This window comes from Alexandromys fortis, unplaced genomic scaffold (assembly GCF_014885135.2).
Source record: "Alexandromys fortis isolate MF-2015 unplaced genomic scaffold, M_Fortis_MF-2015_v1.1 scaffold_115, whole genome shotgun sequence".
Classification (NCBI taxonomy): Eukaryota; Metazoa; Chordata; class Mammalia; order Rodentia; family Cricetidae; genus Alexandromys; species Alexandromys fortis.
The window spans coordinates 1,909,635-1,935,879 of NW_026067989.1; the positions used below are offsets into that span (position 1 = coordinate 1,909,635).

General features: G+C 43.7%; 2 protein-coding genes and 1 pseudogene across 2 annotated transcripts in view; 1 reads left to right on the plus strand and 2 right to left on the minus strand.

Annotated features, from left to right (window-relative positions):
- Dtd1 (D-aminoacyl-tRNA deacylase 1) overlaps positions 1-26,245 on the plus strand; it is a 161,006-nt gene that overhangs the window by 8,773 nt on the left and 125,988 nt on the right. The window contains exons 3-4 of the mRNA XM_050159607.1: positions 8,381-8,616; positions 24,631-24,737. Coding sequence (XP_050015564.1) covers positions 8,381-8,616; positions 24,631-24,737 — 343 coding nt within the window. The remainder of the gene's footprint in view (positions 1-8,380; positions 8,617-24,630; positions 24,738-26,245) is intronic.
- LOC126512054 (60S ribosomal protein L36a-like) lies at positions 15,725-16,024 on the minus strand. Its single transcript, XM_050159608.1, has one exon. The coding sequence runs from the start codon at positions 16,013-16,015 to the stop codon at positions 15,740-15,742; it is 276 nt and encodes a 91-aa protein (XP_050015565.1). The 5' UTR covers positions 16,016-16,024; the 3' UTR covers positions 15,725-15,739.
- Positions 17,178-18,155, minus strand: LOC126512053 (mitochondrial import inner membrane translocase subunit Tim23-like; annotated as a pseudogene).

Consider the following 26,245-nt stretch of genomic DNA (forward strand, 5'->3'; position numbering starts at 1 on the left):
TATGAAGTGGTTTAGTAATGAGTGCAAGACTTCATGTGAGGGACCCAGGGCCACTTCGTATAGTGGGGGTCCTGAAGAGAGACACAGGAATCCAAGAGGAAGAAACTGGCCACCTCTAGGAAGGATAGAATTTCATCCTTGGTGGTGGGGACTGTGAGTGACTGAATTACTTTCTATCTAGGCTAATAGTTGGAATAGCTAATCCCAGATAAGTAACCTGAGGAGCAGGACAGCTGGACCTTAGATGATAAGGCCCTATTTCCCCTTCCCCCGCTGAACAGAAAGTTTAGTAAAGGTAGATGTGTCAGCCTGGCTAATTTGCAGGGGTGGACTACAAAGAAGATCAGAGCCCTGCCAAATAGATGTGAGATGTTCCTACTGAAAACTTTAATGGTCTGCCTCTAAAGCTTTCACTCAGGGGAAAAAAAGACACTACAATAAGCGAAGGAAGGGACTAAAATCTGAGGGTTAAAGAAAAAAAAATCTGCTCATGTGTTTCTTTCTATACATGTCTCTTCATTGTTCTGGCCTGAGTTCTTGGGGGTACCTGTTAGGATTCCTGCAATGTACTGGCTCTGTCCCACTCTGGCTGACAGCAGTGGCCGCATGGTATAGTAAGAAGTACAACAGTGATTCTTTTGGCAATGCAGTGTGAGGCTTGAGTTTCTCAGGGTCACCAAGGCAGACAGATTTATACACAGAGCAATAGCTGTCAGTTCTCATTTATGGCACCAGGTAGGAGTGGTGTGGTTAGTGAAGACTCCTGGGTGGGGTCAACTAAGGATTAAATCAACCAGGGAGTCTAAAAGGGAGAAATCATGTGCTTATTTACGTTCTTTAGGTATTAAGCTAAACTTCTATTGATCAGTAGATTTCATGATTAAGGTAAAAACTTTTTTTCTCCGCGCATTGCTTCCAAGCCTCTCAAGCCTTTTCCAACAGGCAGGGTATGCCATGGGTGGTGACTAGGCAGTCTGCGTAAACAATAGAGGAATACGGGTAACTTTAGGTCTCCTTGTGGCACTTTCACTATGCTGGTTCCTTGCTAAGAGAAGCTTTTTAGCACCTAATTGCTTTCAGGTAGTAGAGCAAAGAAAGGAAAGGATTTGAGCTTAATTTGCACAAGAAATGGAACCTGACTTGGCAGTGCAGGTTTTTAGCAGGTCTGTAGGAAAGTTTACTTTTCCTGTGAGGATGAGCAAATGGGCTGATTACCTTTATCTTGTTATCTTCTCAGGGTAGACAGAGCAGTAAATCTCTAAGCTTGGGTTAAATAAACTCAGATGAAGGTAAATGCAAGAAGTTTGAGAATCTTTCAGTGCGGGGTTAATTTAGGCTTTTTTTTTTTCTCTGTAAGTGTGATAAAACCAGGGCATGCTCATTTTCTATCCATCTAGTGACTATGAATCACCGCTTTTAGGCATGCAGTAATTTTATGTCTTTGGATGCCTGGGTATGTCTTAAATGAAGTACTTTTGCCTGGACACTTAACACCGACCAAATGCCTGCTAATAGAGATAATTGCAGGAAGGCAGATCTCTACATTTACACTGGAGAAAGGAACAAATACCTGGTAGTGGGAAACAGGTTTTTTGACTGGGTGATTATAGCTAGGAAATGTTGTAAATATATCTCAAATGAATAGGGGAAATTGTGTCCAATAAATGATCAAATAGTGCTGAACTGTGGGAAATAAATCCGAAGCTTGTAACAGATGGGGATAAATGCTGTGGGACGATGGTCTTGTACCCTGTAAAAATTTGTCACTTGTATTGGTTTAATAAAATGCCAATTGGCCAGTAGCCTAGCAGGAAGTATAGGTGGGGCAACCAGAACAGAATTCTGGGAAGAGGAAAAGCTCAGTCTTGCTGTGGTCACCTAGCTGCAGAGGATACAAGATGAGAATGCCTCACTGATAAAAGGTACCAAGTCACGTGGCTAACACAGACTAGAATTATGGGTTAGGGTGAGATGTAAGAGTTAGTTAATAAGAAAGCCTGAGCTACTGTGTGTTTCTTTGGGACTGAATGATTGTGGGAGAGGGCAGGACAGAAACTTCTGTCAACAGATAAACTACAAGACAAGTCTACAGCAAGAAACAGCAGTTCATTCATAAGGCAATAATTTCAATACACCTTGCATCTTGGCTTAATCCTCCACTGGAATTTTTGATCCTGATGGGTTTACCTCATGAAAAGATGGCTGAGTATAAAGTAAAAGATTATTATATAATTTATGGCTTATAGCATGTTCCAGAACCCCTGGGGTAGGACCATCCAGGAGAGTTCGATAGAAAGATGAGTATCTAGCTTACTCCAGGTAAAAGCAAAGATACTTTGTTACTAGGGATCTAGAGGTGTGGAAAAGAAGGCATCCTTCAAGTCTAAGACAGAGAAATGGGAGGTCTCTGAGGGGATGGTAGAGAGGAGAGTACAGGTGTTGGGTGCTGCAGGGTAGAGGGAACCACTGCTGAGTTGTTAGGTCAGAGATCCTGAACCAAGCAGTAGGTTCTATTGGGTATTTTAATTGCTAGTATGGGGAAAAAGTAGGGTGCCAAAGTTTCTTTCTTAGAGGTCATAGATAAGAGGCTTAAGTCCCCTGAAGCTATGGGGAGAGCCCGGGTGATATGTTTGATGAGGCTGGTAAAACCATTACCCTAACCTGACAATAGAGAAATGAGAAGGAGAGGTGAATCCCTAAAATTCCATCGGAAATAAACAGGAGCCCTCAGTGTCCAGAAGGAGAAGGAGAGAGACTGCTCTGGTACTGTGATGTCAACCTGAGGCTCCTGGTCAGAGAGCAGTGATCAGGTCAAAGAGCAAAGACCCCATCAGTAGTCCATGACCAAATCAGCTGGGGGGTGATCTGGGCTTGATGTCTTCATGCCTTGAGGAGCATGGGGGCAGTCAACACCCCAATGCTCTCCTTGATGGTACTTGGACATAGCCAGGTGGTTTATGAGAGTTCAGACAGGCCCAAGCCCAATGACCTTCCAGTCCACATTTAAAAGAGGGACCCTGAGGTTTTTGGTCTTTGGGAGGCCAGGGAGCCTGGGCAGATGGCCAGTCAAAAGGTCTTCACCAGCATCAGGTATATTTGTTTTCAGGCTTTTTATCTCTCCCATGATACACCTTAAAGGCATTGGTAAGACTTCTGCCTGTGGAGCCAGAGGTTCTTTCTCTGGACATTTAAGTTTGGCTCTAATGTCAGGGAAACTCTGGGAGAAGAAGTAGGTCCTAAGGAGTTGTTTTCCACCAGGGGTCTCTGGATCCAGACTGGTATATCACAAGGGGATCTTTGCAGGTTGGTCTAGGAATTGAGATGGATTATCATGTTTATCCTGGATGACCTCTTGGAATTTTTTCATTTACTGCTTTAAGGGTAACCTTTGAAGACCATCTAGGAGGCAAGTTACAAATTGATCCCTAGCAAGGACGCCTCCTGGAGTATTGTAATTCTATTCAGGGTCCTGGTCAGGGACTGCCTCCCCTGATTGGGTGGGCAGCGTGTGCTGAGGTGGGAGATAGGGACACCAGGGAGGATAGGCAAGAAAAGAAGGGACTGTGGGTTGAGGTGGATGAAGGGGAGGCTTGTTTGTGTGATCAAAACCAGTGGAGAATCATCTGGTTTGGGCCTCACAGGTAGGAGGTGTTGTTTTTTTCATTGGTTGGCTTATGGCATGTAGATACTTCTAATCAAGATGGGAGTGAGGTCACATGGTAAAGTTCATCCTTTCCAACCCTAGCAAAGATGACTGTCAGGCACATGGCTGCCTCCACTCCAGTGTGGGGGACTGCAGCTCAGATGGCCTTTCAGATTACCTATGTGTAGATTTTTAGCTGTCAACTCTGGTGTTATGAATTTTAAATTAACCCTTTTGTTACAGATTTTACAGGGTTTTAATCATACCCAATATGCGTATAAATTTCAAGGGACAGAAAGTATACACTAGTTTTACAAATCTTTAGATAAGATTTATTCCTTAGCAAAAGTTTTAGAGTTAAACCAAAACCAAAGAAGTATGAGATGAGTAACAGTGGTCCCATTGGGTGCAGTCGGCCCCTTTATTTTGTTTTGCTCTTCTTTCTCTGTCACATAATCAGGTGACTCGCCTGATTTGGGACGGAAATTTTGGAAGAAACCTTTCAATAAGCATGCTTGGATCTAGAGAAGGGAGGGCATACCCCAACTCCAGAGTCAGCTTTTAATTGGAGTGGAGACTGCATAAAGCAACACTAATGACACTCACACTGAAAAGACACCTGAGTCCTCTAAGCAGAGACTGCTCGTTCATTTCCCTGCTGCCCAGACCCGAAAAACCACACAGAAACTGTATTAGTTATAGCACTGTTTAGCCAATGGCTTATGCATATTCCTACTTAGTTGTTATATTTTAAATTAACCCATTTCTATTAATCTGTGTGTCATCATGAGACTGTGGCCTACTGGTAAATTTCCAGCATCTTTCTCCTTTGGCAACTACATGGCATCTTCCTGACTCCTCCTTTCTCCCCGCATTCAGTTTAATTTTCCTGCCTACCTCTAATCTCCCCTACCATAGGGCCTGCTTGTTGGGGTTTCTGTCCTGCCCAGTTCCCACAGCCCATAAGGTTCCAAAGAGAATCACACAGAGGTCTACATAAATTATAAATAGATTGGCCCATTAGCTCAGGCTTCGTAGTAGCTCTTTTTTTAAAAAAAATTATTTATTTATTATGTATACAATATTCTGCCTCCATGTATGCCTGCATGCCAGAGGAGGGCGCCAGATCTCATTACAGATGGTTGTGAGCCACCATGTGGTTGCTGGGAATTGAACTCAGGACCTCTGGAAGAGCAGCCAGTGCTCTTAACCACTGAGCCATCTCTCCAGCCCCATAGTAGCTCTTATAACATATATTAGCCCATTATTCTTATATATGTTAGCCATATGGCTCAGTACCTTTTTCAGCAGGGCAGGACACATCCTGCTTCTTTGGTGTCTGGTTAAAAGCTTTTTTTAATCTATCAAGATGACTATGTGATTTTTGTTGTTGAGACCATTTATGTAATGTATAACATTTATTGATTTACATATGTTGAACCATTCCTACATGTCTAGAATAAAACCAGCTTGATCATGGTAAATAATCTTTTTGATGTGTTCTTAAATTTGTTTGTATATATTTTGTTGAGAATTTTTGAATCTACGTTTACCAGGGATATTGGTTTGTAATATTCTTTTTATGCTGCATCTTGATTTGATTTTTGAATCAAGGTAATACTAGCTCCATAGAAAGAGTTTAGTGATTATATTAATTAGTTCCCCGTGACTGTGATAAAATACCATGACCAAGAGCAACATAAGGAAGAAAGAGTTTTTTGGCTCACAGTCATAGTGGTGGGATAGGCGTGGCAGCAGGCAAGGCTAGGCATCTTGGCAGGAGAAGGGAGCTTGGCTGGTCAAAGCTTCATTGACACAGGCAGCAGAGAGAACTAACAGGAAGTGAGGAAAGGCTCCAAACCCTCAAATCCTCCCTCCTCCAATGACATATGTTGAGCAAGGTTCCACCTCTTTAAGGTTCCTTAACTGCCCTAAGAACACCCAACTGGAGATCAAATTTTCATATATAAGAACCTATGAGGGACATTTCTCTTTCAAATCACAGCAGTGATATTCCCTCCTTTATATACTATATACTATTTATATACTACATGTTATTGTATTTTATATATTTTTATATTACCTACATTTTATCTATCTATCTATCTATCTAATATATATATATTATAACATTATAACAAAACATTGGTGTTAGTTCTTTGAATTCTGATAAATTCACCAGTGAATCTGTCTGTCTGTGGATGTTTTTTAGTTATGCGATTTAAAAATTTCTGTTTTGACTTCACTGCTTATAGATCTGTTTAAATTGTTTATCTCATCTTGGTTTAATTTGGCAGGCCTAATTCATTTTTTGTTTAGATTTTCAAATTTATTGCAATGTATGTTTTTTCAGTAAGACCTAATAACTTTCTCAATTTCATTGGTATCTGTTGTCGTGGTGCCTCTTTTCATCTCTAATATTATTAACTTGGGTCTTCTCTTTCTTTTGGTTAGTTTGGATAAGAGTTTGTCTATCTTTCTTATTTTTTTTTGAAGAACCACCTTTTAATTCTGTTGATTCTCTCCATTATTTTCTTGTTTCCATTTTATAATTTTTGTCCTGATATTAATTTTTCCCACCTACTGATTTAAACTTTGGTTTGTTCTTTTTTTTCAAAGCTTTGTATATCATTAAGTTATTCATTTGCTATCTCTCAGTTTTGAATGTAGGTTCCTAGAACAGTAAATATCTCTATAGGACTGCTTTCATTGTAGCCCATAGATTTTGGTGTATTCTATTTTCTTTCTTCCTTCTTTCCTTCCTCCCTTCCTTCCTTCTTTCCTTTTTTCTTCCTTCCTTTCTTCCTTCCTTTTTTTTTTTTTTTTTTTTTGGCTTTTCGATACAGAGTTTCTCACTTTGTAGACAAGACTGGCCTTGAACTCACAGAGATCCTTCTGCCTCTGCCCCCTAGCACTTGGATTAATGGCCTGGACCATCACTGCCTGGCCTATTTTCATTTTTATTTGGTTCTAGGAATGGTTTTTTTTTTATTTTCTTTTTGATTTCTTCAAGGACACATTCATTGATCAGTACTGTATTGTTTAATCTCCATGTGTCTGTGTTCTCGATTCTCTTGTTATTGATTTGTAGACTTACTTCATTGTGATCAAACAAAATGAAGGGACATTGAAAAGTTCAGATTTTAATTGTATTCTTGAGTCTTGCTTTGTGTTCTAATATATGATGTTTTAGAGAAAATTCCATGTACTGCAAAGGAAAAAAATGTGTATTTTGCAGTATTTGGGTGGCGTGTTCTGTAGATGTCTGTTAAATCCATTTGAGCTATATGCTATTTATTTCACATATATGTATATATATGTTTTATATATCTAATATATATTATAGCATTATAAACTATATATCTACATATTGTAGCATTATAAACTATGTTTTATATATATTGCAGAGTTAGTAATTTTTTTGAGAACTATGTTATCTTGGCTTTTTATGTATCTTGTTATTATACTGAGACTTATGCATCTGGTGTTATTTCTTTGTTTTTTAAAACAGCTTTTTTATTTCAGTTGAAGTATTTGTAGTGCTCAAGTAAGACATGTTTGGACGTGGCGGATTTGAGTGTAATCTAGAAAGAAGTTCCTGAGTTCAGGAGTTCAGGGTGCCTGGTTCACACTCTGCATTGTTGCATCAGTGGAATGGTAACTGTGAGAACAGCCAGTTGGTTGTTACCACTGTGCAGCCGTTGTGCTAGCCAGTTAACCGTGGTGGCCCTTTTGACTTCAGCAACTGTTGGAGGATAAACATTCAAGGACAGTATGGAGCACACTGGGGTTTTAGTAAGAGTAGGATTGAGAGGGAAGTGGAGTGGGTGAGGATAGGATTGAATTTAGAATGAATGAAAAAGAAAAGGCGAGTAAGTGGCTGTGGGGATGGTTGGAGTGCTGTTGGAGCCCACAGATTCTGGAGGTGTCAGCTCTGTGGAAGACTGCAATTAAGAAGGAAAAGAGGATGGAGTAAGGATGAGAGAGGGAAGATGTAGGAATAAGAGGGAAAGTATATGAGATAAGGGTGAAAAGTATAGAAAACAGTGCCATACAGTCAACTGGGCAAAGAAACACACAAAACAACCCTAGAACTTAACTGAAAAATGCATAGAGACAAACAGAACCTTCATGAACCATAAATGCAAAAGTGAGATCAAATACTAGAAAGTAAGAAATAAAAAAAATGCATATGGAGTGAATGCTGGCATAGCTATGTTGAGCTAGAAGGTGAAATTATCAGATCCTCCTGCCTATAGCAGCCTCTCCCTAGTGCTGTGTCAGGGACAGGTGGAGGGGAGCTGTCGTCTGCAGTTTCTGTGTCCCATGTGGTTATGGTGTGTGTGTGTGTGCGCGCGCGCGTGCATGTGCCTCCTTTCCTGGTAACTCTCTCTTGGACCACACACTCTGCCTTTACTTCTGAGCCTGAAGGTCCAGTGTGTGAGGAGCAGTGCATCCCTTGCAGTTTCCACTGCTTTCTTGTAGTTTTGGTGGCTGTGATCTTAAGTCCACTGATGACTGCTATGAATTAGAGGGACTGTAAAAGTTAAGAGAGCCTCCATACTTCCAAAGAGACGAGAATGGCGGTGAGGAAATGAGGCATGGCTAACTGATGTGTCTCTGTATCGCAGCTTTTGTGAGTGATGGAGTCACCCGTGCATCCTTCTTTGGAAGTATGGAGTATGTTGGCGGTCTTGTGATTCTTCTGGTAGCTCTCATTGTTCTCTTTTCCCATAGGGTACGAAAGATTTTAAATCTGCGTGTGTTTGAGGACGAGAGTGGGAAACACTGGTCCAAGAGCGTGATGGATAAAGAGTACGAGGTGCTGTGTGTCAGCCAGTTCACCCTCCAGTGTGTCCTCAAGGGGAACAAGCCCGACTTCCACCTGGCGATGCCCACAGAGCAGGCGGAGAGCTTCTACAACAGCTTCCTGGAACAGCTGCGCAAGAGCTACAGGCCAGAGCTGGTCAGAGGTAGGTGGACAAGCTCAGGCAGTTCCGTGCCGGGACCTCTAATGGACTGTGCGAGGCCCTGGGCTCACGCTGAAAAAAAAAAGACGCTAGAGTAAACAAGGTCTTGGGTTCAATTCCCCAGCATCAAAACAACATCCCCTCCCCAAACAGAAAGATAGAAATACAATTAATTATAAAAATGCTTTCAAGGTTTATTTTGAAATTCTATGTGTGTGTCTGTAGGTATGTGCATGTGAGTGCAGGTGTGCACACAGGTCAGAAGTACATCAGATCCTCTGAAGCAGGACTTGCAGACAGTTGTGGGTTCCTGACAGGGATGCTGGGAACTGAACCCCAGCTCTTTACAAGAGCAGCAAAAGTTCTTAAGCCCTGAGCCATCTCTCTAGCCCTGTAGACTTATTTTGATTTGGTTTAATATATATAGAATATTATGGCATTAGGCAAGTAATCAGTACAAAAAGTTCTGAGATTCTATTTCTATCTATCTATCTATCTATCTATCTATCTATCTATCATCTATCTATCTATCTATCTATCTATCTATCTATCTATCTATCTATCTATTTATCTACCTACCTACCTACCTACCTACCTATAAAATATATTCCTTGTATGTATTGAGGACAAGAGTGGTAAACACTGGTCCAAGTGCATAGTAGATTAGCAGTATAAGGTGCTGTGTATCAGCCAGTGTGTCCTTCAGGGGAACACATATATATGTTTTATGTGTGTGCGCATGCACATGTGTACAAAAAGTGTGTTTGTGCACATGTATATAAAAAGGCCTTTCTTTTTTTTTAAAAAAAAAAGAATAGTAGACTTCAGAGGCAGGAGAGATAGTTTACTGGTTAAGAGTGCAAGAGGACCCGAGTTTGGATCTCAGCACCCACATGGAAAAGGTGAACATGGTCAGGATACAGCTTAGAGGTCTTGATTGGTTCATTTTCTCTGTTAAAGAATTAAAAAGCAGGAAAAATCTGAAGCACAACAGGTGTTAGCAGAGAAATCTCAAGCACTGCAGACAAAATCAGCAGTTGGAGCAAACCATGGGGGTGAGAAAACATACATATAGCAGACCTACAGAGAAAAAGATCCTCTGCAGCTGAAAGTCTGTGGTGGGGACTGTTTAAAGCCTCTGAAGAGTCTTTCTTTCCTAATTTAGGGTTGTTGGTCAGTTTGAAGAACGCTGGGATGGTTGATTGGCCTAGAATTGATGTGTGCTGGGTGAAGGGGATGCTCACACAGCGGGGGCTCCCTTCCAGACCTAAGATTAGGCACAGACTGCACCCACACACCTGCTTTCACGGAGAGATCCTTTATTAAACTGGGAAGAAAAGTTACAGTGGCTGCTTTCTGACTCAGGGAGAAAACCAGAGCGAATGGCCTTGCAGGTGTGGTTTTGAAGAGGAGGAAAGGGGAGGTCTGTTAGAATGGGCTAGGACGCTGTGGTGATGGAGAGGGAGGAGAAGCAAGAAGGGGAAAGGGACAAGGGAAGGTGGCAGGGACATTCGCCCTGGAGGGGCAAAGGACCGCCTCTGGATAGAGGGGAGACAGGCATGAAATATAGGCAAATGGTGGTTTATAAAGGTTAAGGGGGAACCCCTTGTTAGGATGAGGTGTTTAATTTTAATTGGGCATGTTAATTAGGTCAGTCAAAGGGGGTTCTCTGATTGCTGGACTTTGATAGTCAGCCTCAGGAGGAGGAAGTGGCCAAATAAAGGAACAGACTTTGGTGGCTAGCTTAGGAAAGTAATCTAATGGTTTTTAGCAGGACAGAGAGAATGGGGAGAAGGGCAAACCCTGCCAGAGCCACATGCTCCAGCCAGGGTCCCTTCAAGCAGTCCTGATCAGGCCTTGAACTCCCACTCCATCAGCAGGGGGCCTGCTACTGGGAGACAAAAGGCCACAAGGCCTTTGTTTAAGCTGCCAGGCTTTTGTGTCAGATCAGGAGGGTGAAGAAGGAGTTGGCCATTTTCTCCTAACTGTGGAACCCTCCAGCTTCAGACCTTTATTTCTTTATTATTGTTGCATGTACGTGGGTGTGTTTCTTTTAATTCTCGTCCCTGTAAAATGTGTCCATTTGTCATGAGAAAACATAGACAGCATTTTTGTGCTTTAAATCAAATCCCAGCCTTTCTGGGTTCTGATGGAGCAGAAGAGTTCTGTCTCTTCTGGAAATGGCCTCCTTTAGAACCCCATTCATGAGGCAGCTTGTGGCTCCATCTCTCGGGTTCTCTGACCTAGCTTTGCTATGAACTTGCTTCTTCATGGAGTGAGCGATTAAGTCAGGTCCTCTGAGGAATTACTGCTTTGCAGAGCCAAGGGCTGGGAACCCTCAGCCGTGTCTTCCCTGCTCTTCATGGAGTCATCGCACTTCCGAGACATCGCTGATGTATTTCAGGGGCGCTTTCAGCGGGGGAGCATGGGCACTGCCTACGAAATGCATCCATCTGAGTCCTCAGAGAGGAGGCTTCATGTGTTATTAGATGCTCTCAGCTTTGAAGTGGTATGAATTTTTATCCAGGACATTATATGAAGGGCCTGAAGTGGTGTGCTGTAAACAGTGTCATTTTATAGTGGGTCAGAATTTAAACACATGAGATATGATCCGTCTAATTACTTTTATGAAACATGACATGAATTTTTAATCAAAAAGTACAGAGTTTTAAGCAAAATCTTTGCAACTTTTGGACTTTCAGAAGGGCTATGGTTTTGTCATCAGAGCTTCTCTCTCTTCTGGCCTTAGTTCTTCTCCAGCCTGCACTGGGTAGAGTGCAGCGTGTTTCCCATGCCTGCTGCCTTTGATTATTTTTGAGAATTTGTCTTCCAGCTTCATGGGAAGCCATTGAGCTGAAGAGATGTAGGCAAATGAACTACTGAATACATTTTCTTTATTTTAGCATTTTTCAGGGCCACTTCAGCAACTTTAAAATGGAAAGTAGTTTAACGACTGTTAACATTTTTTTCCACTTCCTTCTCCTTTCATGGCTGAGCATTCATTTTACATTTATGACTTGGTCTTTCATATCCCCAGTGAGTGTCCATTGGATTGCAGACATTTTCTTCACAGCCAATAGCCCTTCCCACTCAGACCAGCAGTGGTTCATGTTAGGCAGTGAAGTCTATTGTCTTACTTCCTATTGTTTGTGATGGTGCTCTAACCTGAGCTCTCCCCCTGCATCTACATAGAATGGGTGCCCCCCCAAGCTAGTTATGTCACCCCCACTTTATTATTGTCAGTACACAGCATGCCAAACTGCATCTTGTATTAGGAGCTTTGGATCTTCTAGGCCCTGTGTAGAGTAAGCACTGCCCATTATTTATTCACTTGCATTTTCACAACAAATGAAGAATCAGTCTGTCTCCATTTTAGGCTTAAAAGCCATCTTATAGTAAAGACAAACTGGGTTCATTCCTGTTTATGATTAAACCTGTTTCTCAAGGATTGGGCTACACCCCACCTGTAACCTTAACTACAAATGGTTCTACACTGCCTGTTCTAGGAATGGCAATCATGTCTTCGTTTCAAAGAGTTGTTTTTTAACTACCTTGTAACCCTACCTTTGTTTCAAAAGGGGTGTTATGTCTACCTTGTTATGCCCACCTTGCAGCCATGTTTCCTTGTTTCAGGAAGTCATTATTGTTATGATGTTCTGCTCTTGTAACCCTGCATGGTCCCAGGTGGCAGTGTAGGCCTTTCAGATTGGCATAGCCCCTGTGGGGGCATATTCTTCAGACATCAACATGGTCTCAGGTGACGGCCCAGACTTTGGGTGTTTGCAGGGCCCTTGAAGGTAATAGGAACCACAGACATCAACATGGACCCTCACTGCTGCATCATGGCTATGCCCACAATATAGTTCTCAGCAGCAGCTGTGCCTGGGCATCATCATGGACCTGGGTACCAAGCAGGCCATCCATGCAAGCCCATTCCTCACCCCCTAAGGTCTGCCTCTGTCTGCTACACAGGAACTGTTATGCCTCCTCTCTCCCGAAACCGTGTGCTTGCTCACTCTAATGATGTGCGTAGGGCAGCCGCTGATTGACTTCTGCCACACAAGCCAAAAGGCATGGCATGGGGCTGTGGCTGTCCTCCTTAAGTGCTCCCAGGCCTCATTTTTCTTGCTGCTCTTTGTTGAGCTCATTTGTTGGACCTTCTTGACTCATTATGCTATATTACGTGTTTGAACATGGGCATTATGGATTACTAGTGACTGGTCGTGTATATAAATTAGAAATATCTTCCTTGTGTCTCTTCCCCAACTCTCTGGGTCTCTTATCTGCTGTAATGATCCAGGGCACTGGACAGGTCAGCCTCAGAGCAGGGGTCAGGCTTTCCTAAGGCTCTCCAGGACTGGGATCACTGGGCTAACTTGGATGACCCCTGTGACAGGGTACTCCCTGGTGGACCCTTGGCCAGCAGAGACCTCAGTGCAGCATGCGCAAATGCACTCCTCTTTGCACTGGAGCTGAGGTAGGGATTAGAATGAGCACCAGAACAGCAGGGATGAGGTGTACCTCAGCTGGAGACCGCAGAGCTTATGGCTAGGTCTCTACGAAAGCTGTAGGCATGCCACACTGGCACACGTGTGACTGGCTTGAAGGCTCCAAAAACTGCAGAGGCAGCTGTAGAGAAAGGAGTTAAGGAGACTACAGTACTAAAAAAAAAAATGGTTGGAAATATGACAACTTGGCTTCTGTCTTTGTCAGCAGCCAAGACGTTTAAGCTGAGACCAGAGCTAAGGGGAGATGCAAACTGTGTTCTTCGAGCATGTGTTTGTGTGACCCATTGAGAAGTTTCTGGTGTGTTCCAGCGAGCTCTCTAGGTATGCACACTTTTGCTCCCTGCTTGCCTTCCTGCTAAGGTGGCCTTGTTACAGTTATCTACTCCCCTTAGGGTCATTCATCCTCCTGGGCCCCCTGCAATGCCAGGGCTTCTCAGAAGCAGGTGATCTCAGTGTACTTGGGTTTCTAATGTGGTGCTGGCTTTCTCTGAGCAAGGATTTTGAGAACCGGTGCCCTAAGACAGGAAATAAAAATGCCAGGCCTGGAAACAGCACAGCTTTCCTTCTGCCACATACCATTGGTCCCAGCAGATTCCCAGCTCACTGGGGACGGAGATAGGGAGGGAAACCATACCTGTGCTGCAGGAAGTAAGGTCAAATTGTTTAGAGCCGTCTCTCTCATTCCACAGCCTGTGACCCTGCTGCTTTCTCACTGTCTGGGTATCTTCAGATGACTGACTGCTTAGAGGAAAAATCCCAGCGTACAAATTTGACGAGTTTACCCCCTGTTTTAGAATGAACCACAGTTATGAAGTGGCAACAAAAATAATTTTATGGCTGGGGTCACCACAACATGAGGAACTGTATTAAAGGGCTGTAGCTTTAGGAAGGTTGAGAACCTCTGCTCCAGATTGACAGAGTGGCCCTTAGGCAAATTCAGTGGTGGCTTCTGTTGCCACCCAGGGAGTTCCAGCTTGGGATGAATGCTGAAAGCTCATTTGGCAGGGGTCATGGAACACCCTCTAAGTTGAGTGCTAAACAGACATTGTTTCATAGTAGTGTAGAAATAAATATTATACCAATGTGAAGTGGTTGAAAAGAAAGAGACCACCCTTCCAGGCTTCTAATTCCAGTGCTGAGTCATGTGTAGCAGGACCTAAGAAGGCCTCCCAGACAAAGCAGAAGTTACTGTAGTATAAAGAACTCCTATGCACTTGCTGTAGGGTCTTATCTGTCATGGGCAAAGAGCTAGAACAATGTGGATAGGCATTAAAGGAGGTGGCAGCTTATGATTGGCCAGCCATCTCTGTGCCCTGCATGGAGCATCCATTATGTCTAGGTCTCCTGCAGCTTCATAATGCAAGGAGAAGGTTTGGGAGCCAGGAGACCACATCTAGTTCTTGCTTTGTGGTTAGTAGTTAATGCCTATGGATTCATCTAATTTCCTACCCTTCTTACCACTTAAATCATTTTAGCAGCATGAGTGAACTTTCAGCAGATGCTGGCTTTGGCAGGGACTGTGAGCCGAAGTCATTATTCTGAATATAAATTTAGGAAATTACAGCGTGGGTCTGGTCTTTACTGTTCGTGAGTGGCAAGGCTGGCTGACTATGGGATGGTCTCATGCTTCTGTGTGGAAGCTTGGTACAGGTATTAATGATTTTTTTTTTCCTAAATTGGTTAGTGTTTTCTGTCACTCAGATCTTTTCCTTTCCTCTTTGGTGATTGGCTTTCTTATTTATTCCTGCATGCGTTTTTAGACTTAGCTTACATCATTTCATGATTATACTTTAGCCTTCTTCCCAAATGGGGAACTGTTTCTACTTTCATCCTTAATTCCTATCTTTTGATGATTTCTTTAATTGATTTTACATAGTGAAGAACAACCTAATCTTACAAGTTCCTTTTCTTACCTACAGTATGTGTCTTTGGTGGCCCCAAGTCCAGTGTTGGTGGCATGGCGGAGATTTGGTACCCCTGTTGTTATGGCCTTATCTGGTGTCATGAAATGAGGACAGGCTCATGAGGGTGACAGCTATCTCATTCATCCTTTTCCCTTCCATAGTCCCCATTCTCTCCAAAGGCCCATTTACTAAAGATACTAAAGATTTCTTTTCTAGCTTGTGGCTATCATAGGAGATAGTGGAAACTTTAAGAGGTGGGGCCCAGTGGAAGGAAGTGAGGTCACTGAGGGGTGTGCCTTTGAGTGGGATACTGGAACTGAAGCCCCTCCTCCCTCTTTCTCTTTCTAAAGAATATTTTATTTTACTGTGTGTGTGTGTGTGTGTGTGTGTGTGTGTGTACCCTGGGAGTCCAGGAGAGGTATTTGAGTGTGTGAAGCGGGGTTACAGTCAATTAATGATGAGCTGCCAGATGTAGGTGCTGGAAACCAAACTCAGGTCCTCTGAAAAAAACAGGAAGTGCTACTGTTGCTCCACCCCTCACCCTTTTCTTCTTGTTTCCCCCAGATAAGCAGCTTTGTTCTGTTATATGCTGTTATTTTCTGCCATGATTCTTTTTTTTTTTTTTTGAGTGAAAGCTCATGATTTTATTGTCTTCATAACAAGGTCAGCTTAGAACTGGATCACTTGGCCCTTTCTCTTCTTATCACCACCCAGTTAAAAATGCTTGCATCTCTTAATAGCCAGCATCCTCTTAGATCTGCAGTTGGGCTCCACACATTCCAGTCTCAGCACAATCTTCTTTGTAGTTTTCGCCTTTTTGTAGAAACTAGGCTTAGTCTGCCCACCATAGCCACTCTGTTTCCTGTCATAGCGCCGCTTTCCCTGGGCATACAAAGAATCTTTGCCCTTCTTGTACTGGGTCACTTTGTGGGGTTGGTGTTTGCCACATTTCTTGCAGAATGTACGGTGGCTCTTAGGAACGTTCACCATGTTGGCGGGTGCGATATTGGCACAGAAAGCTTCTGCCATGATTCTTTGTCTTGCCACAGGCTCATAGTGGTAGGACTTAGGGACCATGGATGGAACCCCCTGAAACTATGAGTAAAGTAAGCCATTTCTCCTTGTGAGTCAAATGTCTCAGGTGTTGTGGTACAGTAGAAGATACCTGACAAACACACTGCCTCTCTTGGCTTCTCTTCCTTCCTGGCCTTATTTTCCTTCATCTTTTTTAAAACCTGATACCCTGAGCTCCCTCCACACTTCTGACCATGAATTGGAGGCCCAGCTCTTTCTTCACATTCTGTAGCGGCCACTCAGGTTAAAGAAATAAGGATGGTACTTATTTTATTTTGTAACTTTCTTTTTGCATTTATTCTTTGTGTCTTTCACATCATGCATCCTGGTCCCACCCATCTTCTGTCCCCTCGCATTTGCCCTATGCCCCTGAACCTCCCCCAAATAAAACAAAATGTAATTTAAGATGAAAAAGGAAAGAAAAAGGGAAGAAAGGGACAATTTCATCATGGGAGCTGCAGTTTGACACAATGAGCCATGCAGTAAACCACTTTAAGGGACAATATTTAAAAGATGAGTGAGGCGTAGGTGGGAAGAAACTGTTCACCATTGTATATAGTCTAAGTACTTACTCCACGGACTTGGGACGGGATGAGAAAAAAGACTAACTCACTCAGGAGTCATAAGAAGGATCCAGGGTCTGGAAAGACAGAACTATTGATGAATTTGTTGACTTTTTATGTTCTTCACTTCTACGCTTTACTGAAGAAATGAATAGCGCATGTCCCTTTTTATCTTTCTTCCTTTTGCTGTGTCCCATGGAAATCCACCCAGTTCATGTGTTCTACATGTTGTTTAGCCTTTCACCCATCCTCTGAGTTAACATCAACCAACACCAACCAACTATTTTTATTTCTATTTCAATATGCACACACAACCTACTGAATCTGTTTAGTGTTACTTGTATGCACACGTGTTTGGGGCTGACTGCTCTAGATTGGATAGCCTATCAGGGGGCCAGTCTCTGGACCAGATTCTCTTCCTTTCTTGGCACTTGATTGCTTACAGTTCTTTTTTTTTTTGGTTCTATTTTCACCCTTTATTTGGAATACAGGGCAACATTCGCTTTAGACTTTTAACTGATAAACATGGTGATAAAAGCACTGAAAATAAGTACAGCCTGGATTTGGAGAGTAAGTGGCTTTCCAATTTGGGGGCAGGAGAGAAACAGGTGTAAGACCATCTCCAAAGGAGAAGAGAACACATACTCAGTGAGCCACCAAAGGGTTTGGCTTCCACTCACTAAGGGCACGCAGTGTAGTCCAGGCTAACCATCCATGATCTTTGTCACAGCAAATCAGAGTCTCCAATTGTTCAAAGTAATTGTAGTACAAGAGAGAAAGCTACTCTAGACTGATTTATCAGTCTGTCTGGATGACTGGAAATGTCCCCCGGATCCTGAGGTGGCAAGGTCTTCAGAGTGATTGTTGGAGCAGGGAGCCTTTCATGTGCTCCCAGTTGTGATACAGCGCATAGAGACTGGTGAGTGTAAGTCCTGCCAGCCACCGCGTGCCATTCCTCGAAAACCACCTGTACATTTATACAACATTCCCGTCATGGTTCTGGCTGCTATTGTGTTGAGGTCATCTTCTGCACCCCGTGTTTTCTCAATGATAACACCAAATGCACTATAGAGCAAGGCCAGGGAACCTAGAGTATTAGCCCAAAGTGCCCCTTGCCTAGTCACCATATTCAAAATCTGAACATTTCTTGGTTTGGACCAGGCCATGCTCTGGGTTTCCTTCAATCCTAGCCGAAGACCGTTCATGGCCCCAAATGCAGCCCCTGTCATGCAACATCCTCCAATGGTAAAGAAAGCTAGCTCAAATCAACTTGTTAGCACCAGTTGGCAAAATGAACTCATCAGTATCCTGAACAAGATAGCGTGGATCCACATTTAAATATGGAGACAGGGGGTTCATACTAGTTAGCGGAACGCCGGCCAAATCAGCGTGCGAGTAACCCGCTCCTCCCGCTCCGCGCTGAAGAAGCCGGCCAACCCGCCGATGGTTTTGTTGCCACTTCCCCCGCCACCCTCCATGAAGTCGCAACAAACTGCGGTGGGCTTCCCACCACCACCTCAGGCCGGGGTTGTGTGCTCGGCCATGGTCCCCACAGCAACAGCGGGAAGACCCGCGTTGCTACTGCCACCTTCACACGCTGACCTTCTTGCTTGCAGTTCTTTATCTAAGGCTGGAACCTTGTGTGATTTCCCCTGCCCTCACTGGCATGTCAACTGGTGTTGTCATTAAGTGGGATTTGTTTAGGCAGTCTTATTTTTGAGATTTCATGGTTGCAGCTCCCCTGCCATGTTTAGAAGACGCTATCTCACAGCAGGTGCTTGGTCCTTTGGTTCTTACAATCTTTCCTGTTCTGTCTTGTGTGATTTTCCCGAGTCTGAGGTGTAGGGCTGTACTGTAGATGTACATGTACTCAGCTGGGAGTGAGCACATGAGCACCCCACAGTTACTTATTCTCCGTGTTTTGTCCAGTTACACCTGTCTGTAGTGGTCTCCATCTGCTGCAAAAGAACAGTTTTGCTCTAAGCATCTATGTAGGGTTTTTTTTTGTTTGTTTTGGAGGTTTATTTCTGAATTCCAAGCTTTATTTCATTGTTCTGTCCTTATGCCAGAAGTACACCATTTTGATTTGTAGTAAGATTTGAAATTGGGACATCTGAGTCCTCTCTCTTCTCTAATAGGTAGTTTGAATAGGTAGTTTGATGCTGAAGTTCAAACATGCACAGCCCCACAATGGAAAGTTTAGCCCCATCATCCCTGTCTAACTTGTTCCCCTCTTGATGTGGGATTCCCCTCTGTATGCTTTGAATAATTGGTTAATAAAGGAGCTGCTTTGGGTCTATTGCAGCACATCATAGGGCAAGGCAAGAATTCCAAGCAGATAGAGGAGGAGAGAGTTAGGCAGAGTCAAAGAGATGCCATGTAGCGATAGAAGGACAAAGAAGCAAGTCTCCAGCCAGAACCTTACTGGTAAACCACGAGCCTCGTGGTAAAAGATAAAATAGAAATGAGTTAATTTAAGGTGTAAACACTAGTTAGAAATACACTTAAGTATTGGCCCAACAGTATTGTAATTAATACAGTTTCTATGTGATTATTTCGGGTCTGGGCAGCTGGGAACAAAAAAGTGGTCTCTGTCTGCACCCTAGCTTTCTACACATAATTAATTTTATTACTTTTTCTGTTTATCTATTGTATGTGCAGATGCAAACTAATGTGAGTGTTTGGCTTTTAATGTAAAAGGTAGCATGCAATAAACTATTTTTATCTCCCTAGAAAGTCTTCCCTCACCAGTTTAGCCCCATGTCCTCACGTCTTTTTCGTGTCAGTTAGGTAGTGCTTACGGCAGGAGCACACAGCGACTTATTGGTGCTTCTGTTGTTGGATTATTGGATTTTAAAATTTTTGGGTCTTTTTCACCTTTATTCTTTGATAGTGTCATGCATTTATGCCACATATCTTGATCATATCCATTCTCACCCTCATAACAACTCCTCCTAAGACCAGACCTATCACATCCTCCTCCCAGCTTTATGTCGCTGTTTTATAATGACTTAGATTTATTTATTTTTAAACCCACTGAATCCTCTTAGTGCTGCTGATGTACCTGGGATCATCCACTAGGCACACACAACCTTTGAGTGGCCACACTCCTAAAGAAAAGTGATTCTTGCCCAGCAGTGGCAGTGCTTGCCTTTAGTCTCAGCACTCGGGAGGCAGAGGCAGGAGAATCTCTGAGTGCTCTACAGAGCAAGTTGCAGGACAGGCTCCAAAACTATAGAGAAACCCTCCTGGACCTCCTACACCAAAACTCTGTCTTGAAAAACAAAACAAAACAAAACTAAACTAAACAGCAGCAACAACAACAAAAACAAAAACAAAAAAGAAGAAGGAAAGTGATGTTCCAGACCCCAGCAGCCATCAACTGCCATAAACTCTTCAGCGGGGCGGGACCTCAGGATCTTCTCCCTCCTTGCTAGAGCTTGGAACTAGCTTGATCTTGTGTAAGTGGCCACTGCTGCTGTGGGATCCTGTGTTATGGCCAGGGTAGTTTTTGTCTCTTAACAGTAACGGGACCAGTGAGATGGCTCAATGGGCGCAAGTGCTTTCTCTGTAATTCGGAGACTTGAGTTTGATCTTCAGATCCACGTGGTGGAAGGAGAGAACTGACTCCTGACAGTTGTCCTTTGATCTTCATGCCATGCATTTGTGTACACACACACACACACACACACACACACACACACACACCACTAATACAATACTAACTCCAAAGTAATACAAAGATATACGACTCTCTGTGGAATGTCAATACCATGAACGGGGTCAACATATGTGCCAGAAGGTGATGCCTGTTCCAGTCTGTGAGGTCCCTCCTTTTGTCATAGCTTTGGCAACAGTGCATTTTTAGCTTCTAGATTGCTCTCCACCTTTGATAAACTCGTTGTAGTTTTAATGTGCAGAATGTGGTTGAAGCTTTCTCAGATTATTTTTAGCGTTTTAATTATTTTTTTTCTGAAAACTGCTCTTAATTGATCTAGTTCTTTCTTTATTTTCTGGTTTCACTTTAATCCTCAGTCTTTGCATGTCTTCTTCACTTTGTGTTGTGTGGTCTGCTTATTGTACTGGCTCCTTATTTCATTTAGTTTTTTTTAGTTTTGCTAAATAATAAATTCATGGTCTGAAAATGTCAGAATTTTGCATGGCTCCTTTTTTTGCCACATCTGATCCCTTAGCAAGTTGTTCTAGGCTCTCTGTTGACGTGCATGAAACTGGATGCCACTTCTTGCTGAAGCTACTCCAGTGCAAGACGTCAGAGTCTGCCATCTTAACTACCCTGACAGCCTCTCCCTCCTGCCTCCAGCTGGGTCTCCTTCAGGCAGTCCTCACAACGGTTAGCAGTTCCCTGGAGAGGTTTAGGTTGGGAAAGCTTTGAATGATGATGCTTAATTTTCAACAGTAACTACAAGGACAACAGTGTGTGTGTGTGTGTGTGTGTGTGTGTGTGTGTGTTTGTTCCTGTGGGGTGGGAGTGGAATCGGGGAGAAAGCATTATGCCTTCCTGAGGACTGTCATTCTCTTCCTGGGAGGGACAGGAACAATAGAGGATGTTTCTGAGCAGAGAAACCCTCCGGCCATAGGGGCTCCCTGTTAGGGAGATAGATGGCCATAGCTCCGGCTGGTCCACCTTTGAGCCTCTGAGGATGTCCCTGCTCTGCATCCTTTGTCCCCTAAAGTTCTAACCTGGGTCTTGATGTGAAGCTCCTCTGAGGCCACCATGCTCCCAAGGGGACAGACAAATCTCGGTTGTTTCCTGTGTTGCAGCCAGCCATCTTGACCAGCTCTGCTCAGCCCAGCAGAAGTTTTGCTGTGCGGTTAAAGGACTATTTGAATAGAAGACACATCTGAATAAGACACATGAGGAAATTATCTCCAGTGTCAGCAATGTGGGCATGCATAGAAGTTGAATGTAATTCTATACCTTTCTCATAGACCTGGGGAGAAATTACAGAGCAGTTCTTTGTCACATTCAAGTTCAAAGAAATGAAGTCTGAGCTCAGAAGACCCTCCATGGTTTCTTACCTAGTTCTCTCAGTGGAGAGGTGTCCATGACTGGTCTGATGTGGGTTCATTTAGCAGCCATGCCAACATATTTGCATACTTGTGTTACAAAGGTGTCCTTGTGGGTCCTTCAGAGCTTGACCACTCCAGCATTGCCACACAGGCTCCTGTGTGTCTCCTTTAGGAGTCGAAGTGGCCTAATACTTCCTGTTAGGCTCTCTAAGCAGAATGTTGTTAGGGACTGCAAAAGAACACTAAGGTGTCTGAACAAAGCCCAGTTGTCAGAGACATTGCATAGAATCTCTGTGTCAGACAAGACGTACATCCTTGATTGCTGTGAATCCATGATTCCAGCACCTAAGCTCAGTTAGCATCATACCTGACCAGTTGAGGTGAATTTTTGCCCTAGGTGTTTACCAGCCAAATGGTTGTTTCCTTCAGAAACTGTGGTTGTGTTTGGGGGTGGCCTTTTCCTATAGTTTGACATTGTTTATATTGGGCCACAGGTGTATCGCCTTCCCTAGTACCTCTTGCCATGAAATCCTATGCTTGGAAGTAGCACAGTTAATCAGAACACTTTCTGAAGGGATCCTGGGCCTGGAAGAATCTGTAAGGGTCTAGGGTTTGCCCCTCTTGATCCCTCCATGGCCTCCACTATAGAATGGAGCTCTACACTCAGGCCTGGCTGCTCTTACTCTGAGCAGTTCGGTTACTCATACTGTCCCATGTACTGACAAGCCTGAGGAGGTGTCTTTCTCAGAGACTCTGATTTCCACAGAAGGTTCCTAGAGCCCTTGCGACTGCCATTCAGGTTGCCTGGAGCCAGGCATCCATTGCTGTGTTGTAATCATTGTCCCAGTGTGGTCTGCTAGTGTTGCCATGTCCTCTGAGGAGGCAGGGATGCTGAGAAGCACTGCCGTCTCCATGGAAGCAGGCTCTGCACATGAGGGTAGAGCTGCTCCAGATGCCCGCAGCCTGGCAGTGCCATTTCCATGAGCTCTGCCTACACAGTCCTGGGGATTCAAATCAAAGCCCTACATCTTAACCTTCCTATAACCTGAATTTTGAATGTGTTCTTTCTCCCCAGGCCATTCTTCTGCTTGATTTCATGTCCCAGCCTGTGTACCCAGGGTTGGGATTTCCAGTAGTGATTCATCCTCCCCTGATTGGGCTCTGAACAGATGCAAAGTGGAAGAGAAAAGAAGTCTGGGTGGTGAGAACACTTCCTGGGTAGCAGGAAACTGCCTGTAAGATGGGCTTAATTGAGGTTAGCCCAAGGCTCTTGTCTAGTACCATGTCCCCTGAGTCTTGAGAGCGGCCAAGTTCCAGTGGATCATGGCCATGCTCTGGACAGTAGAGCTTTCCTTGAACCAGGCCAGGAAGCAGCAGCACACACCTTTTGTTTACTCTGTTTTTCTTCAACCCCCCCTCCCCCCCAGTAAATTGACCGGGCTGGTCCCCAGGTTGACCAGATGCTATGATGGCCAGTGACAAGTACGTTAGCACTAGTGACTCACTGCATTCACGATGACTGTCCTATTGGGCCACAGACTGGCAGTGTGGGTCTTGTTGGTATGTGGAGGGAATCAGCTGGGCATTATCTAGAGGGGCATGAGTACCAGCCTCACAGGTACCAGTGAATCCTGATGTGAAGTGCTTGACTTCCAGCCTGCTTGGGAGGGGCCTTAAGCAGCTGCTGTCAGAGACCAGTTTGCAGATGCTGGGCCCAGCTGGTGGTTTCGTGCCTGAAACATGTGGCATAGACATGTTTGACATGTGCTTGTCCTGCAGCTCTGGGTGGAGTCCTGAGACTTACATTTAAGAACAACTCGATTGTATCACCACATGAAACCAGATGTAATTCTGTAGATATGTTCTTGTCTTTTTTTTTAAAAAGTGTATTTATTTTCCCTGGCTAGTATAATTTTTCTTAGGGACTTCACCCTTTGATCTGGACTGGAAAAAAATGTTACCATTTTAAGACCTCTTAAAACCTGTCTTTGGATTTATTGTGTGTACAAATGGAAATTCAGATAATAGTTCTGTTCCCAGTTGAAGAAAAACAGGAAAAGAAAAATTATTTCTCACCACTTGGAATGAGAACCATGGTGAAGCATGCGTCGTATATCCTGGCAACAGAAATTCAAGGTTGGAAATCATTTCCTTCCTCCTGAGTCTGCCTGCAGCTTCCCTGAGGAGTGTAGATGGTGAAATTTGCTACTAATTGTAGCCATAATTTTAGCATGCAATTAAACGCATGATTTCCTTCCCAGCTGATGTCTTTTTAGCTAGTGTGACATAGATAGAAGAAAGGCTCGGTTGATCTGAGTGGCCACCTTAATCCCTGGAGGTCGCAGAAGTCACTACTATTTGGGCACATTTGGCTCCCCACCAGGAACCAGCTTATCTTGCCTATAAAAATGGCAGGCTGTTCGGGTGCTCTTAATGCTGTCTCAGGGTTACAGTCTGTGCACTGACGAAAGCCAGTATTGATGTGTCCGTTTTGCTCAGTCCTTGTGAGACTAAGGAGGGAGTAAACTGGGTGGGAAGAACCAGAAGGGAAAACTGTGATGTGGCAGTGGAAGCTATGGCTGCTGAAGAAAGATTCTGCTTGGGTCAGACAGTGGGGATGGATATGAAGAGGTGTTACCAGATTTGGGGCTAAAATGTGACCTTCCTCTGGCTATGCTAGTTTGCTTCCCAGCATGGCATCTTATTCATGCTGTGTGTCCTTCTTGTTGTTACCAGGTCTTTCTTGCCAGTTTATTTGGGCAGGCTATAACCCTTCACGAAGCTGGCCATTTTGTCCTGTGTTGGCTGGTAGGCCCCATTGCCCAGGGTTTTTTTTTTTTTTTTTTTTTTTTTTTATTACATTGTTGTACATGTAGTCTTTGGATAGATAAACCCGGGGTCTCCAACTCTTAAATTTTTTTTGGTTTGTTCTTTCAGATGGCAAGTTTGGTGCCTACATGCAGGTGCACATTCAGAACGATGGGCCAGTGACTATAGAACTGGAGTCTCCTGCTCCTGGAGCTGCTAACTCTGACCCAAAGCAGGTGAGTCTGAAGTCTGGAGACTGCCATGGTCTCGTGGGTGAAATGGGCCGTGGCTTAGCCTTGGCCTCTGTAGTAGTCCTCATCTTGAAACGAAGGAAACACCTCATGGCTACAGCGTCGCATTTAATTTCTCTTTCTCAAGAATGCATGTTACGGTCACTCCTGAACGTGTGGCAGGCTTGACTGTGCAGAGAAAGTGTCCTTGGAAGGGTCTGGTTTTTCCTTTTGGGCTGTTCTTGGACTAGGCGTCATGGCACCCAATTGCCACTTGGTGGCAGCAGAGCAGCAGCTCTGGCCAGCGTTACTCAGAGTGGTTACCTGGATTGGGTTTTGTTCAAGGTGTGGGTAGATGAGACACTCAAGATTCTCTTTAAATCTTCATTTTTCTAAAGCAACATCTGACCTGGATTTACTGCCAACTTTATAAGTGTTCAGGAAAAATGTAATTAAAATAGAGAAAGGAGGTGTGTGATCATCCTTGCAAACTTACATTGTCCCTTTGTGCTTAGCATTTACAAAAGCTTTAATTAATGTATCCACTTGATAGGGACCTGAGTCACGACAGGCAATGGGTTGAGGTGTGCTCCTGCTTGTCCTTCCTAGCATCCTTCCCTTGCTAGGATGCTGTAAAGTGGACTAATGAATTCATCTGGGGGAGCCGTGATGGAAACTTGGGGTTGAGTAACTGGTGTAGAGCAATGGTCTTCTGTAGAAAGCCAGTGTTAACACTGTATACTGGCTGAGAAGTAGGACCATGTGTGCAATAGCATCAAGCTTCAAAAATGGACCTGAGGGTACTGCCATTACCAGTAACATTCTATCTGTCTGTCTGTCTGAATGCTTTGTCTGTATGTACACCTGTAAGTCAGAAGAGGCATTAGAGGCACAGATGGTTGCCTGGGAATTGAACTTGCAGCCTCTGGAAGAGCAGCTAATACTCTTAATTGCTGAGCCATCTCTCAAGCCCCTACTGATAACATTTTAAAAATAACAAACAAAAAGAATCCACATGGAAATGCAAGCTTTGAGATAATTGGAGACTTACAAGAAAGCCAACCAGAGCCCTGGTGTAGTCTTTACTTTTAGTGATTGACATACTGAAGTTAACATTGATAAGATACTACTAACTACATGCAAGCCCGGTTTGAATTGATGCAAGGTGTCACTTTGTAGTTCAGGCTGATCCTGAGCTCATGGTAGCTCTCTTTCCCTGAGTCTTCTAGATGCCAGGATTATAGGCCTGAGCTACCATACCCAGCTGTTGCTGCCAATGCCTCCTCTTCCACGTCATCTTGGTAGATCTTCCAGGGAGGCGACACTGCAGTTTCACTAGTGTCTGCCTAGCTGTGCAGTATTCCACATGGTGTTTAATTGGAGTTGTTTTTCTCCTTTGTCTAATCTGTGACAGTTCCTTGGTCCTTCCTTGTGTTTCATGACCTTGACACTTTCCATATGTGCTGTATGTTTTATAAACTGTTTCTCTATTTTGTCTTTGTGGTTACAGCAAG

Bases quoted from the DNA above. Each gene is read 5' to 3' on its own strand.
- LOC126512054 (XM_050159608.1), bottom strand. From the start codon at position 16,015: ATGGTGAACGTTCCTAAGAGCCACCGTACATTCTGCAAGAAATGTGGC.